A 16,635-nucleotide genomic window follows, 5' to 3' on the forward strand; every position below is an offset into this window, starting at 1 on the left:
CATCAGTCAGACCCACATTTAAAAGCTTCTTATCTTCCTCACATCACCTTAATAAACTGAATTTCCTGCTTTTATCACAATTCCATTGGGAACTTTTCTGCAAAGTTTTTCATCCACTGTTTCTTCCCTCCACCATGCTGCTATTCAGCTAATTCTCTTGCTCTCTCTGGTGAATACTCTTATGAGAAAACACAGTTAACTAAATGTGTGGCAGTCTCTGCTCTTCCTTATGCAGCAGTAGCAGAATCTCACATATTCTAGAGAATGAACTTAAACAATGTCTCGTTTAAACCCAGTTATTTGCAGCTCTGACAAAATTAAGGTTTAAGTTATTCCATATTCAAAACTTAAAGCTGATTTCTGTTCCACAACCCATTAAATATTAAAGTTTGTTGGGAATACTGCCACAGGGACTCTGAATTTCCCAGAATTATGTCTTTCAATATGTATTACATTTTATGGTAATAATAGCCATAAACTTTTCCCTCTCTGGGAATCCCTTTCCTGCCTCAGTTACATAGACGTATCCAAATTATTAGATATGTCTTCTGAGAAAATCTTATTCTAAAGTGAATCCAACTAAATAACTAACACCCATTTTCTATCTATGGCAATTCATCTTTTATTGAACTTTTACTACACAACTGAGTATCTAACGCTAAAAGTTCAGTAAGCATAAAACACTTGTAATTGCTACAGGTAATTTAATTTACAGGAAAATCCCTGCTGCATTACAGAGATGTTTAAAGATGACCTGGGAACTAGTAAAACTGATGTTCATTAATGTAACTAGCCAAAGGTAGTTCTGACACCTCAGTAGGGACCACTGTAGCAGGCTTCAGAGTTAAACACTTCACTAGAAATCCACACAGAAAACGATGCACCTCAGTGGGTGGCTGACAACTACAGGAAAGAAAAGCTTGTAATATTTTATACAGTAATGCAGAGAAATGCAGGCATCTTAATATACAATAACCACTTTATGTGGGCATTTTCCCAATATTAAAAAAGATAACACATATAACAAAAAAAGTTTAAAGATTTTAAAAAGATAAAAAATGAACTAGATTTTTGATCTACAGATGATGAGGGAAGAGGTAACTAGAAAAGTAGACAGTAGCATAAAAATATTGCAGTCTGTCAAAAGCAAAAATTCACAGCTCATTAACAATCATTAATGAAATTTATTCAAGTACCTGTTATTTCCTTTTTAATAAAAAATGAGAAAACCAGATATTCTAGATAAATCAAAAGTTTTTGAAAGTAAGATTTATCATAAGTTTAGTCCCCTATCCAATGTCCACCAGAAGGTAAAAGGAGAAATCTACATTTCTGTTTGGAAAGGAATGGTCGAGGTTAAGGGAATGAAGCCTCAAAGAACCCAGACCTGATTATTAAAGCCATTTCTGGGCACTTGAGAGGTAAAGCTGGTCTTCATTAACCCTGCATATCTCTTCCCTTATCTCTAAGTTTGCAGCCCCATTTCCTAAATCGCGAAGAAAGGGAATGTTCCCTTTAATATTTGTGCTAGCATCACCTTAACCTTCAGGAAATAAAATACAAACGTGGCTCAATGTTCCCGCCTCCTCTCATTTTTTTTTTCCAATAATTGTCAGCAAGCCTTCCATGATCAAATTGGGATGGAGTGGGGGTTAAGAAATCCTGCCATAAGCTCTGCCAATCACCCCACCGTGGCCTCTGGTCATCCAAGCAGCCATGGCCATCCCTAACCAGCGATTGCAGCTGCCCCTGGAACATGTTTTCCTTAACAGCGTCTACCTAAACTAAGACAGCAACTAACCCCTAGTTAGCTTGTTGCCCCTTCCAAGACAAACGCTGGACTAGATACACTTGAGGGTCATTTGACTCAAGGGACAAAAAAAAATGGAAATTCAACGCCAGGGATTCTTGCAACAGAGGTGTACTGACTGCTAGTCTGGTAGCTTCTTGAGTCCACCCAGAGAGGGCTGGTCTTTCGAAAGCACTCTCCCAGGCTGCCAAAGGGTTAAATATTTGTGAAGGGGAAAACCTGAGCCTTTTTTTTTTTTTTTTTTTGTGCTTGCCCAGGGGCCTACTGGAGATTCAGTATCTCTCGGTTATTTCCTGCGATCACTAAAGCCAGTTTTCAAGAAAACAAGTCGCAGGGGTTTGAAATGTCACACCAAGTGACCTGGGCACAGCATATCCAGGGGCCATTCCCAGCCCCCTCCCACCCGGGCCGCTCCCCGCCCCCTCCATTTCGGGTTTGGAAAGAAAATAAACCAAAGACACGCCAGACTGGTTCTGGGTGGACTTATTTTCCCGGCAGCCGCGATCCTAGCGGGGGCTTGTTGTGGCTCCTTCAGTGTATCGCTTGCAGGTGATGCCAAATGCAGATAAGGAGCCGTCGCCCGGCCTTCTCCTCTGTCTAGACTGGGGAATTAATAAATGCAACGGGATTGATCAAGTCACGCATCCACTGTGGGGTCGGCGAGGAGGATGAGCCAATACGGCCGCAGCATGTAGCTGGGGTCGGTCTCTCGGTTCTTCCCAGGACCGTGGGCCGGCCTTGCAGCTCAGAAAAGGGGCATAGATGGCGGGCGAGGCGCTCGGGCCTTGGAGCCTCCTGGAGGGCCTCCAACCCAACGGCAAAAGCAGCCCTGGGAGGGCCGGGTTGCGCTGGGCAGAAACTGGTGCTAGGGCTCGAAGCCCAGGCCTCGCTGGGTGCCAGGTTGCTGAGGGTTCCAGGAGCCTAGCGCGCAGGGGCTGTGGCGAGAATAAGCCGGAGAGGGAGACCCGCCCTAGCCAGCTCCACCCCAGGCCAAAATTCGCCGCTCAACCTCCACCGGAGCCTGCAGTTTCCCGCCCAAACGTGGTCAACCCCACCCCCGAGGCTCCCGGGTGGCCGCCGTCAGGGAGCCCGCTCCGGCTTCCGGGAGGGCCTTGGCGCTCGCGCGCAACTCCAGGCGCACCGGCAGGCCCCGCCCCCACCTCCGCACAGCGCCCAATCCCCGCCCGGCCCGCCCCCGGCCGCGGCCGCGCGGTAGCACGCGGGCCAGCTGCACGCGAGGAGCAGGCGGGGGCCACGCGTGGCCCAGCGTGCAGTCCGCGGAGACTTGTTTCTTTGAAACAACCCCAATCCTAGAGCCTGAGCTCTTCCAGCCCTCCCGCTGCGCCGACAGCACAAAGGAGCAGCATCGCACCGATTATTATTTTTTATTAAGACCAAAATATTCGTCCCACTATGAACTGGCTGTCCTCACAATAAATTAACAATAACTTACGTTTGTTCGGCAAAGGCTCACACACTGTCCTCCGTCGAATGATAATTTAAAACATTTTCAACGAAAGTCTCGTTTCTACTTTTTTCCAGCAATCATGCGCTTTGGGGGGTTGAGTCCGTTCCTTTAGGCTGTCCCCTTGTTTTCCGCCTGGAACGCGGGGCAGGGTCAGGGCAGGAGCCCGCGTGGGCGAGCTCGGGGAGAGCCCAGTGCGGTGCGGGCCCCGCGGGTTCACGCCAGGTACGTGCGTGGGGCGTGGAGAGGCGGAGCCGCCGTGGCCGGAGGGCAGAGCTAACCCTCCTAAGTCTCAAATTCTGAGAAACTAAAAGTCCTCGGAGCCGGGGTCTCAAGTCTGGTGAAAGCAGCTTGCGTCCTGGTGCTTTGGACTGTCCTGACCGTCTCTGGATCCTCTCTCGTTAAATAACAATAATGGTAACTACACAAGCGAGAGAGTTTTCCAAGCTGGAATGGCCTGAGCATGGGTGAGTCTCATGCAGGGAGCATGCGAGGTCCGCGGGCTGGCAGGAAAGGGTCCCCTCACGTCTCCACTGGACTCGGCACCATACTGTTGGGGGTGTCCGGGAGCTGCGAGGACAGGGAGGTCACGTCGCTGCCGGAGGAGTTGCCTAGGGAGCCAGACTCGGAGAAGGAGACCTGGGGCGGTGGAGACACCGGGAAGGAGCGGGTAAAGACGCACCCGAGCTAGCGTTCCGGAGCCGCTGCTCCGAGTTGGTGAGTGTCCCTTGGGGACCGGCCGCCGGCTGAGAGCAAGCCCTGCCGAAAAGGAGGCCAGTCCCCAGGCGCACGCAGGGGGATTAGGGTGGGGGTGGGGCTGGTTAATCCCACGACCTCTCCGGTGTTCACTTTAATCCTGGGAGACCTTGCAGGCCCAGCCACTGTCCTCCTCCCCCATTGCCCAGAGCTGTCTCCTGCCCCTCACCCCAAGGAAAGCTTCCCTTTCCTTCCCGCAGTGGCTAAGAGGCTAAATCTTCAACACCCAGAGCCCTGAGGTCCGCGGGGGGAGGGCAGGGCCTCAGGCCTCACCAGCTGCTGGAAGGCAGGTTGGTCCAGGTCACTCTGAAGGGCGAACTCGCTGAGCGCTTTCCACGGCGGCTGGTACGTCTGTACCTCGACGGCGCTGCCCTGTACGGCGCTCTCATGGCGGATGGGGCTGCCGGCCACCAGGGGCGTCCCGGTCAGTCCCTGGAGGCTCTGCGGATCAAGCAGAAGGCGGCGGGCGCTCCAGTTAGGCGAGTTGCCTTTCCTGCCACCTTTAAGACTGGGGCTCGCTCCAGGCCCTGGGGCAAGAATTGGGGCCTGTATTGGTTTGAGGGGTGCACTCAGAAGAGCTCTTCTCCACTGAATACACCTTGGAGTCCGCTAACCCGCCACCGTAGACCTGCCTCAGTCCTGGGAACCAATCACCCAGCAAGGGAAGGCAAGGCCTGAGATCCCATCCCCGGCCACATACGCTGAGAGTAGGACACAACCAGCCAGCCCAACGTGCGGACGCTGCACACAGCCTTGCCGCCTGGGCTCCTCCTGCGCCCGGACTCCCAACTCCTGGCTGCCGCTGGGACCAGGAGAAGACCCAACATCATACAAAATTATTAGGAAGCCTTAAGCCAGCAGTTCTTAACCTGTGGGTCGCGACCCCTTTGTAACAATGAAAATACATCCTGCATATCAGATATTTACATTACGATTCATAATAGTAGCAAGATTACAGTTATGAAGTAGCAATGAAAATAATTTTATGGTTGGGAGTCACCGCAATGAGGAACTGCATTAAAGGGTCGCGGCATTACGAGGCATTAGGAAGGTTGAGAACCACTGCCTTAAACCTTAAACCTCAAGGCAAGCCTTGCTCTGAAGGTACAAACACACGCTATTTGAAGAGTCCAATTCGCCCCTGATCTCCCCAGAGCTCGCCCAGAAAACCCCACGCGGACACTGTGGCGCAACGCGAGGCCCTAGTCGACCAGCTCCTGCGGCCGCGCGACACCTCACCGTCTTGTCGTTGTGCTGCTGCTGCTGCAGCTGCTTCATTAGAATAGATTTCTTCTTATCCTTGCAGCGCTTGTTCTGGAACCAGACGCGGATGACCCGCGGGCTCAGGCCGGTCATCTCCACCAGCTGCTCCTTCATGAGCGCGTCAGGCCGCGGGTTGGCGGCGTAGCAGGTCCGGAGAGTGTGCAGCTGCTTCTCGTTGAGAACCGTCCGCACACGGGTCGTCTTCTCCGGCTGCTTGTGCACGTGCGGGCGCAGCGAGGGCTGCCGGGCCGACCCCGGGTCTGCGAGGACAGGGTGGGGCAAGAAGTGAGCGAAAGGCCCCCTACCTCCCGCCCAAGCACCCAGCCTCTGGGCGGCCGAGCCCTCCCTGGCCCGATTTCGTTTCTCTCTTATTCCGTTTATTTCGTTTTATTGTTCGTCTCTTTCTCAGGCTGTTCGCCTTACCCGGAGGGAGCTTGGCATTTTCACCCTTTGGCTCTCGCCTGGGCCAGAATGCCCCACAACTATCTCTCCGGAGCTCCAGCAGGGTTCGGGAGCTCCGACAGGCCGCGGCGGGACAGGAATGGCCACTCCGGGCTATGCCTCCTTCCGGTACCAGACCCTGGGAGAGCCTGCTTGGGCCCGGAGGGGCGAGAGAAACCCTCCGGAAGAAGAGGAAGTTTCAGGAAAAGAGGGAGGAGGCGCGCCCCGGACTCTGCGGAGTAAAGAAACCTATGCGGACCCGCCGGGGCGCGGCGCTGCTCCGGGGCTGGGGGACTACAGCCCGCCCTCGGGGCCTATGAGAGCCCTTCCCCCTCGGTCAGAGCCCCCTCGGATAGTGCAGAGCCCTGTGTTGGGAAGACCGGGGCTCGGGTCTGGGACACGCACAGGTCTCCAGGGCCTGGAATGCTTCCTTCCTGCCCGCCCTCGGGCCGAGGGCCCCCGGGCCTCCAGCACCCTCAAGGTCCAGGCGGGGGTGAGCTGCGGCCGCGTGCTCCTCTCTTGACCTGGGGTTCTTTCAATCCCGGGGACATAGTGCCTGGTTCCCCCAGCCCACAGGCCGAAACAAAGGGTAGCCCCTCTGACATCCGAGGCAGGATGCACTCAATACCCCCTTCATCCTGTTTCACTCCCCTTCCAAACCTGGCCTACACACTCAGATGCTGAACTGTTTAGATTTATATCTCCCTTTAGGCAATTCTAGGTCTGGACAAATATTTACAAATTGCCCATCCAGCCCAATTTCCTCACTCCATCGGGAGGACAAGGAGATGCAGAGAGGGGAGGAGGGCTGCCAGGCCGCAGCACCCAGAGGCTCAGCCTGGTCTGGAGAGCTGTGCTGCAGGCCGGAGGCTGCCTGGGAGGAGCTGGGGCCTGGGGCTGAGACACCGTTGTTTCTTTCATCCCACCAGCCTGTGGCTGCACACTCAGACCCCACCTCTGGACAACTGCCTGGTTATGAAACAGAACATCCTAATTAAGTGTTTTCAATGATATCAAAGTACACTGTACCTTTACACACATACACCCAGAAAAATTCAGCTAAGTTGTTAATCAAACTGGGCCAAACACAGACGCCCTGTATGTGGGGCTGTCGACTTTTTACCAGCGTGCCCCAGTCTGGCTGAGCCTTGGCCCAGCTCCCAGTTGGGAGCTGCATTCCTTATGTACACACCCCTGGCCAAACCGATTTTCTCTCTATGACAACACGTATTCATCCAACAAATTCTGAATACAAGCCCCCCAGACAACACCTCGTAAGATTTCCTGTTGTCATTCACCCTTCCGCTCTTAATACGGTGTGTCCCATATCCTAGTCACGGAGAACACAGTTCTGCATAATTCCCCGCGCTCACACACTCATTCCCTCGCGATTTGTTCCCCCGCACACACGAACAGAGTTAGCACACAGCTGGGCACTCCTATGGGAAAACACACCGTCCCAGCAGACAGAACCACACACAAGTGACACCTCCTTAGGAACACAAGCACCCGCTACTCACACGTATGCATGCACCATTCACAGCGGCTTACCTGGCAGATGCAGGCCGCGGGCCCCGGGGAGCTGGCCGGGGCTGCGCGGGCTGCCAGATGCAGCGCGCTCCAGCAGGAGGCCGTGGTCGGTTCGGCAGAGCAGCTCGTGTTCCCGCAGCGAGAACTCGTCCCCGGGCAGCAGCTGGCGGCTGCACACCGAGCAGCGGAAGCACTCGATGTGGTACACGCTGTCCCGCGCCCGCATCACCAAGTCGCTGCTGCTGAAGCCCACCTGGCACTTGGCGCACTTGATGCCGAAAAGCCTGTGGGCCCGAGGCGCGGGCGGTGTCAGCACCGGCCTGCGGTCGCCCTCCCCAGCCAGGCTGCCGCGGGCTCCGGGCGTGCGCTCCTGGGACGCTTCGTGGCCCACTAGGAGGCTGCAGCGGCGACCCGCCTGCCGGGCTCCCCAGGCCCAGAGACGCGCCGCGGCGCGCTTTCGGGGAGGGGGCGGCCGTCTCAGCTGCGGGCGGAGGTGCGTGGACGCGCCGCAATGCCGGAGCCCGGGCCGAGTAGGCCATAGCCGACCCGGTTCCCGCCGGCCTCACCTGACGTAGTCCCGCTTGCAGTAGGTCTTCCCGTCTCTCACGAAGCACGTGCACGTCTCGTCCAGATACTGGCTACACTCGGTGCACTTGAGGCAGGCGGCGTGCCACTCGAGGTCCGGCGACACCCGCAGGATAAACTGGTCGTGGATCTGACTCCCGCAGCCCACGCACATGGCCGTTCCGGGCTTCTCTGCCGGGGAAGGGCGCAGGGCCACGTAAGGCCTGGCTGCCCTGCTCCGCCGGCCTCGGCCCCTCCAGCCCCAACCCCACCCGCTCACTCTCTCACTGGCTCTTTCAAGAATTGCGACCACAAGGAACGGAGATGAGCTTTCTAAAGGTCCTGACTATTGAAAACGAAAAAACCCAAAATCTTCTGAATTTGTGAAGACTGTCTCTTTTCACACCACCTCCCCAAATATCTTCCCTATTACATTCACTGAACACAGTCATTTTATGGACGTGTCTTGTCACTAAAGGCTGACACGAAGGCAAGAAGGATGTAAATACACAGCCCAGCCCTGTGGACGCCTCGGCAGCTATACCGCCCGGCGAGGTCCCGGCATTTCCGCCCGCACACTCCCACTCACGGTGACCCCCTCCCGCCCCGCCCCAACACATCAGCTTTCAGCAGAATCCCCGCTCATCCTTTCTCACACTTCCCCGTTTAACTACACTACATCAGGCGGGAGAGATCGTCCTAGCTTTGAAAGACCAAAAGACATGCAAACAAACAAAAAAAGCCACATCCCTAAATCAAACCTAATTGCCTTTGCGCAAAACAGAAGCAGATTTCATAGCCTGAAGTCCGCCTAGCCGCCTTGAAAAATAGTGTTTAATTATGAAATAAAACAATAGAATTCCAAAGGACAAGCACTCCTGCAGGAGAAATGCATTCGTTTTATTTTTTTTTTCTCGTCTAAAGTAGCCTGTCAAATAGAAGCCACTTGTAGAATCCGCTAAACATTCTTCTGCATTAGAAAATTTTGCATATTAAGCACAGGCATACACACCCACACACACAGGAAGACTTACTCTTGGAATGATCCCCCATAGCACCCAGAAAAGGATAATGAAAAATAATATCCACCATGCAGAAAAGAGATGTGCGCAAGCAAAGTGTGCGGCCAAGGGCAGAAGGACCAGGGTCTCCCGACCAGCCTCCGCGCTTTGCTAACTAACTCCTCCTGCCCCGCGGAGTTGCAGGAGCGATTCCGCACCGGCCCGCACGCAGCATGACGTCAGCACGCACTCGCCCCGGGCCGGAGCTGGGGGCGGGACCTGTGGCGTCACGAAGCTTCCCCAGAACCGCTGGGGATGCAAGGGAGGTGATGGGAACCTGGGGGCTGATGGGCGGGGTGGCTTGGTTGGAAGGCGGAGGATGAAGGGAGATTGGCTGGGAGGAAGTGGGCAAATCCTGATTGGCCCGGAGTGAACAATGGAGCGCAGCCCTCCTCCCCCGAAATGTACAAGGATCCTCTCCCCAGCCCCGGGTCTGGCAATTCGGGCTGAGCGTCACCGCAGCCGCGGAGCTGCCTCCTGGACTTGCGGGGCGAGTTTCCCTGGCACGCTGGAGCAGGGTGATGGGTACCTGGGGGTGAGGGAGGCTGTCCTTTAAAAGCTCCCTTCTTTTATAAATAAGAAATTAAACATCCCTTCTCGGGACAAGTGAGCCGGGGGGAGAGGGAGAGCCGTTTGGACAGGACCATTAAAGCCCAGTCGGTCACCTTTCTCTTACGTGCCTTTGTTCTTGGGGTTCAGAGAGAGAGATCAGAGAATGACTACCCAGGTTTAAATAAACTGCATTTAGATTTCCCACCGCGCAGCCTGCAGAAAACTTCCAAGTGGGAGCATTAGGTGTGTAGCGCCACAACGCAGGCTCCAAAGACCTCGCAGGGAACGGGTCCTGATTCTGCTGCTGCTGCGTCTTAACCTCCTCCTCTTCTTCCTCTTCCTCCCATTCTTCTTCTTGGTTTTCTTTCTTTCTTTTTTTTTTTTATTTGACCCCCCCATCCTTTCTCACCCAAATAGCATAGGTCCTTCTAGGAATACTGCTGGGGTAGAATGTGCGCCTCACTTTAGCAGAATATAGATTTTTACGAACCCTTCTGCTTCATTCCACAAAGCAACTGCAATGCAAATAATCAGAAGCTCATATGACGCGCTGGGTGATTTACAGTACCGTGTCAGTCCTTCGAAAATCCACGCCTTAAAAGCAGAGAGTACGGGCATTCTTTCTTTCAAAGAAATCGCTGTTGGTTTTGTTTTAAAGGATTCAAAGACCAGCCCATGAATTATAAATAACAGATATCCTACCACAGTGTCTGTTGTTGTTTTCCCATTAAAAAGCTATCCAGAATTTGGTGCGCACCTAGGTGAAGGTGCGGGAAGGGGGGACGCCTAGGGGATTCAGCGTCTCTCCTGGAATTCGAGATCTGCCCGCCTATCTGCCCAAGGGCAGGGTCGGGCCCTGTTGACTTTTCTGCTAAGAACCTGAGGCTCATTGGCCTCAGGCTCCGGGCTGTTCCCCGGGAGATGGGTGCAGCTAGGGCTAGGCCCTGAGCGCAAACTAACGTCTCCCGTCCGTGGTGATTCACCGCGCGGCCAGGGAACCTCATCACTTGCTGCTGTCGGTATCATGAGGCTTTTGACCACCACCTTCACCTTTGGAACGTCTAGTCCTCTCACTAGTCGGGCTCTTTGTCACAGCTTACCAACCCCTCAGCCAAGAGGCCGTCTCTTACATCTTTGACCATTACTGCCCCAAACAGCGTTCGGGGGTCTGGATTTGGGAGAATGCTGCTTCTGAATTTATTGATCTATGTAAATAAATGCACCAAGAGGAGCAAGGGGGCGGGTGTCCTTGCGTGTCTGCACCAGGTCCCTTGTGTGACCTCCAGCATCTTATTTTAATTCCCCTTCCCTTGTGTTCCTCATCTATAAAGTGGGGTTTAGTAGCTGTCTCTACTATGTAAAACTAAACAAACTTCTCTGGGAAAGGCTTACAACAATAAGGCTTACCTGGCAGGTAGCAAGCGTTCAATCTGTGTTAATCACCAGACTTATGATGGCTGTATCTTTGTGCAGGGAGCCGCTCTGCACAGGGTGCCTGAGTGCGTCTGGCGGGGGGGGGGGGGGGAGGGGGAGGGAGGAGTATCTACACCTCCGTGTGTATGTCATCTGATACTTTCGTTGTATATTTTTCTCTATGTGAATCTGCTGTGCAGATGAGATTTGGAAATGTGTCCTCTGTGTATCGACTTTGTGCACAGGTGGTATCTGTGAATGTGAGTACTCAATCTGGGGGCTGGGAGAGGGTGTGTGGTGTGTATGCTTGAGTGTGGGACCAGAAGGTGCACCCACGGCCAGGCCTGGCTCCCAGAACTCTCAGGTCCTGTACCAGGCCAAGAGCCAGCAAATCAATAATTAAGGGGAGCAGGATGCTGGCTAGGAGAGGGCAACTCCCCCAGGCTGGAATCCCAGGCCCAACCTTTAATCCTTTCCTGCCCCAGAGAAAGTCCTCCTTCACACCAAGAAAAACCAGTCCTTTAGTCACCTTTCCTGGGATGCCAAGAAGTCAGGTCAAGAACAAATATTTGTTCAGCACTGTGGTGTACAAAACCCCTGTTATTAACCTATTAGGTCTTTACAGTAATGCTAAGTGGTGGGTATTATTAGACCCATTCAATCCCCTAGGAAACTGATGCTCACAGAGGGGAAAGTATTGCCTTAGTTTGCAGGGCAAGTCAGAACTGGCACTGAACCCAGGTCTGTGTGGTTTCATTTCCCCTGCTTTTTTCACTATGCCATTGAAGACCCACATGAGCCTGGCTCCACCACTGACTCACTTCTTTCCTCTCTGGAGTTGGAAAAGCAGGAATCTGTTTCTGCACCCCTCCATGTATGTCTTCTGGGTTGTAGCCACCCCTGGGAAACCAGCATTGAGAGGGGGGAAAGAATATCTGCCTGGCACAGCCACAGGGCGCCAGTGATCTAGCCCTGCACTGGCTTTCTGTCCCATGGCTACTCCCAGGGTACCCTTGTGGTGAGGAGGGGGCCACACACTCTTCAGACCCCAGAATAAAACACATAGGAGACCCAGAAGCCTCCTCTCTTATTGAGAAGAGTGGCTTGAGAGCCACAGCTCTGTATAATCCCATTAACCCATGGGCCACATGAGGTGGTGTGATTGTATTTGTTCTTGTTTTGTTTCTTTACTTCAAAATAAGATATGTGCAGTGTGCATAGGAATTTGTTCATAGTTGTTTTTTTTTAAACTATAGTCCGGCCCTCCAACGGTCTGAGTGACAGTGAATTGGCCCCCCGTTTAAAAAGTTTGAGGACCCCTGCCATAAAGCTAGCCCCAGCTATGACTGCCCTCCTGGAAAGATTTCAGAAGCACAGAGAAGTCTCCCTGATTCTTTCTTCATAAAATGTCCTCTTCACTGCTACCTAAAATTCTGCTCAAAATTCTCCTAAAAGATAGGAGACTTTGCTGTGCAAAGACTCCTGAGAAAGAAAAGAACAGGTGGTTATTCACACTGTTGTGATAGGAGCTCCTACCCTGACAGGAAGTTCAGGCTGACCATGCATCAGGTGCCACCTCTAAAGAGACAATCATGGCACTTATAGCAGGGATTTTGTTCTCGGTAGTTCAGAGGTTCTCAGGCAGGCAATAGACTATGACAGATGGGATTTATCACAAATTTACCAAGTCAAGAATCCCAGAGTGTTTCAGCTTTCACCAGCAGATCATGAAAACTATGGTGGGAATCCACAGAACCTTCATAAGCTGCATATTGTTACCAGAATAAAACGTACAGAAAGACATCCATATTAAGAAAAAGTTATAAACAAATATGCTCGGATTAGAAAAGGCACATACCAGGTGGCACCTGTGGCTCAGTCAGTAAGGCGCCGGCCCCATATACCGAGGGTGGTGGGTTCAAACCCGGCCCCGGCTGAACTGCAACCAAAAAATAGCCAGGTGTTGTGGCAGGCGCCTGTAGTCCCAGCTACTCGGGAGGCTGAGGCAAGAGAATCGCTTAAGCCCAGGAGTTGGAGGTTGCTGTGAGCTGTATGATGCCATGGCACTCTACCGAGGGCCATAAAGTGAAACTCTGTCTCTACAAAAAAAAAAAAGAAAGAAAAGGCACATACCCATCAAGTTCACAAGAATATCACTTCAGTCAATGCAAAACTGAAAGTGCTTAAATACTTGGTAAGAATCAAGGCCCTGAAGTTGCCCCAAGGGCTTCCAACAGAAGTCTTGTCTAACATGACCCTCAAGCACTGGGGAATTAGCAGTGCAGTGGCGTATGACACCTGTGGAGCAGAAAGCAAGTAAATCCTAATGCCAAAGCAGCTTCAGATTAAAAAAGGCAAATTGTTTTTATTTAAAGATGGTGGCTCATGCCTGTTAATCCTAGTGCTGTGGGAGGCTGAGGAGGGAGGATCGATTGAGGTCAGGAATTCAAGATCAGCCTGAATGAAAGCAAGCCCCATCTCTACACAAAATAAAAAATTAGTTGGGCATTGTGCCAGGCACCTGTAGTCCTAGCTACACAGGAGGCTGAGGCAGGAGGATCACTGGACTCAAGAATTTGAAGTTGCTGTAAGCTAGGCTGATGCCACAGAACTCCAGCCTGGGTGAGAGTGAGATCTCATCTCAAAAGATGGAGAGAAGGAAGGAAGGAGAGAAACAGGGAAGGGAAGAAAGGAAGGAAGGTAGGAAAGAAGGAAGGAAGGACGGGGTGGCGCCTGTGGCTCAGTGAGTAGGGTGCCAGCCCCATATACCGAGGGTGGCGGGTTCAAACCCGACCTCGGCCAAAACTGCAACCAAAAAATAGCCGGGCGTTGTGGCGGGCGCCTGTAGTCCCAGCTGCTCGGGAGGCTGAGGCAGGAGAATCGCCTAAGCCCAGGAGTTGGAGGTTGCTGTGAGCTGTGTGATGCCATGGCACTCTACCGAGGGCAGTAAAGTGAGACTCTGTCTCTACAAAAAAAAAAAGAAGGAAGGAAGGATGGAAGGAAGGAAGGAAGGAAGATGGTGAGAATGTGTTTTCATTAAAATACATTTTAAATACCAAAAATCAAACCAAAATAACAACAAAACAAACACAAACAAACAAGCAAAAAAACAAAAAATAAGACCTGAGAGAAAGAGCAGGAAAGTATGAGGCCTGGGAGGCAGGGGCTGGGAGCAGATGGCCAAAATAGGCCAAATCACCAAAAACAAGTTGACATTTATTATTTTATAGTTTAGTTTAGTCAATCTTCCTCACCCTTTTTTTCTTCTTTCTTTCTGGAACTCCAGAACTAGAAGGCTGGAAGAGCCTTTGGAGACTCTTCCAGACCTTTGTTGGACAGATAACAAACTGCAGCCCAGAGAGGAGTTGCACTCCCCCTACCTGGTGGTGCAGAAGAGTCACAGGCAAGCTCAGACCCTCTCCTGGGAGCCGCGCAGCTTCTCTAGGCTACACCAGCACTTAACCTTCACCAGCACAACTGCCTTCCTGGCTTACCGACTCCGGAGACTTTCCCAGGACAGACATATTTAGTCTCCTGGTTTCCATGGACTCACAGATGAGGGGAGGGATGCTGGCCCGACCTACATCTGCAGCCTTCCAATCATGCTGGTAACATAGGGCCACGTGCTCCACATGCACTCCTGCCCTCATCCTCACAACCATCTCAGGAAGGAGTTACCATCATTAAAACTATCTTCCACAGATGGGGAAATGGCAGCATGGAGAGGTAAAGTAATTTGCCCCAGGTTGCAAGCTCATGAGCCAGGATTGGAACCAGGCTCTCTGCTTCTGAGGATGACTTACAGAATCATTGCCCCAGGCTGCCTCCCACTCACTCACAACACCCACGAACACAGAGGATGAGTTGCTAGTGGGAAAAGCATTACCCTTCACCATGAATATCAGAAAGGAAATGGAGGCCTGGTGACCTGTTACCCAGCAGGTAAATGGGATTCTGCTACTGTTGGGATAGGGGGTAAGACCCCACCTCTCTTCTTAAGCCATTGGACCAGGCCTCCCCTCTTGTAGAAGAACCACATGGGGTCATTCTAGAAGGAGAAGAAAAATGAACCCCTTTCTAAAAAACAAATGAGAAAAGCCAGGTGTGGCGGTGCACACCTCTGGTCCCCACTGGTCAGGAGGCTGAAGAAGGAGGATTGCTTGAGCCCAGGAGTTCAAGTTCAGCTTAGACACTACACACACACACACACACACACACACACACACACACACGAATATACACACGTATATACATACACACAGAGTGTGCTAAAAAATACATACATATTTTGGCTGGGGATAGTAGCTCACACCTGTAATCCTAGCACTCTGGGAGGCCAAGGCGAACGGATTGCTTGAGCTCAGGAATTCAAGACCAGCCAGAGCAAGAGCAAGGCCCCATTCCTACTAAAAGTAGAAAAACCAGCCAGCATTATGTAGTCTCAATTACTGGAGAAGTGGAAGGAAGAGAATCCCTTTACCCCACAAGTTTGAGGTTGCTGTGAGCTATGACAGCACTCTACCAAGGGAGACAGAGTGAGACTCTGTTTCAAAAACACACTGGGAAAAAAAACTGTATTAAATCTGTAATACTCAAGTCGCATTTGACTTCTGCAATTACAAGAGGTGGTCAACATGACTTATATTTCAACTTCTGTTACCAATATATATTGAGTATTACAATTTCAATACAGTGTCTTCCTTCCTTAAAATATGTATACATTTTTCTGGCACCCTCTGTATGTTATAGGAGCCTTTGTTTCTTTTCAAAGCACATCATGAAGGTAGTGGCAGGGATAACCTGCTAAAGCTAGGTTTCAGGAGAAGAGGGGACCCTTGGAAAGAGATGCTGGTGGCTTTGGGAAAGTTGCATTTTCCCCATCTTTCCAGAAGGGGGAACCCGGGCTAGCTAGCTTAGCTTGGGAGTGGTTCTGACCAAGGGCACTGGTCTCCTCCCTGGTTTCTGTCAGCGGCAACCTGGTGCGCTGGACTTCTAGTGTTCCATTTTTTTCTAGAAATAATTCTCCCCTTGCTGAGATCCAGGTACTGGGCAAAGTGAGAAAGAAAGGGAGAGAAAAAAAGAGGAAGAAGCTGACCTCCAGAAGGAATAGATTCACCAAGCCAGGATGGGGCAGCTGTTTTGCAAAGAAGACAGCTTCTTACCAAATGGGCCAGGCCTCAGGCTGCAAACACAAAAAAATGCTCACGATCTCTAATTCTCAGAGAAATGCAAATCAAAACCACCCTGAGATATCTATCACCTAACCCCAGTGAGAAGAGCCCACATCACAAAGTCTCAAAGCTGCAGATGCTGGTTTGGATGTGGAGAAAGGGAACACTTTCACTTCTGGTGGCATTGCAAACTAATACAGCCTCTATGGAAAGAAGCATAGAGAATCCTCAAAGAGCTAAAAGTAAACCTTTCATTTGATCTTGCAATACCATTCCTAGGTATCTATCCAGAAGGAAAAACAAAACAAAACAAAACATTTTACCACAAGGACATTTGCACCAGAATATTTATCACTGCTCAATTCACAATCGCTAAGATGTGCAATCAACTCAAGTACCCACAACCCATAAATGGATTAACAAACCATGGTGTGTATATATATATGCACCATGAAATACTATTCACCCATTAAAAGATGGAGACTTTACATCTTTTGTATTAACCTGGATGGAGTTGAAAACATTCTTTTCTTTCTTTTTTTTTTTTTTTTGTAGAGACAGAGTCTCACTTTGTCACCCTCGGTAGTCAGCTCACAGCAACCTCCAACT

The 16,635-nt window shown here is 51.5% G+C and overlaps 1 protein-coding gene across 2 annotated transcripts; it reads right to left on the reverse strand.

The window, feature by feature from the left end:
* Window positions 1-3,185: 3,185 nt before the first annotated feature.
* Window positions 3,186-9,051, reverse strand: ISL2 (ISL LIM homeobox 2). Of its 2 annotated transcripts, none has more exons than XM_053595977.1 (6): window positions 8,864-9,051; window positions 7,832-8,021; window positions 7,287-7,549; window positions 5,271-5,554; window positions 4,305-4,472; window positions 3,186-3,914 (listed from the first exon to the last, which is right to left on the reverse strand). In XM_053595977.1, the coding sequence occupies exons 1-6, from the start codon at window positions 8,919-8,921 to the stop codon at window positions 3,798-3,800; spliced, it is 1,080 nt and encodes a 359-aa protein (XP_053451952.1). In that variant the 5' UTR covers window positions 8,922-9,051; the 3' UTR covers window positions 3,186-3,797. The 2 variants fall into 2 exon arrangements, with proteins under 2 accessions (XP_053451952.1, XP_053451953.1); XM_053595978.1 differs by having other exon boundaries at window positions 3,186-3,845; window positions 8,864-8,985.
* Between the last annotated feature and the right edge of the window lie 7,584 nt (window positions 9,052-16,635).

Source organism: Nycticebus coucang, chromosome 6 (genome assembly GCF_027406575.1).
Source record: "Nycticebus coucang isolate mNycCou1 chromosome 6, mNycCou1.pri, whole genome shotgun sequence".
Classification (NCBI taxonomy): domain Eukaryota; kingdom Metazoa; phylum Chordata; class Mammalia; order Primates; family Lorisidae; genus Nycticebus; species Nycticebus coucang.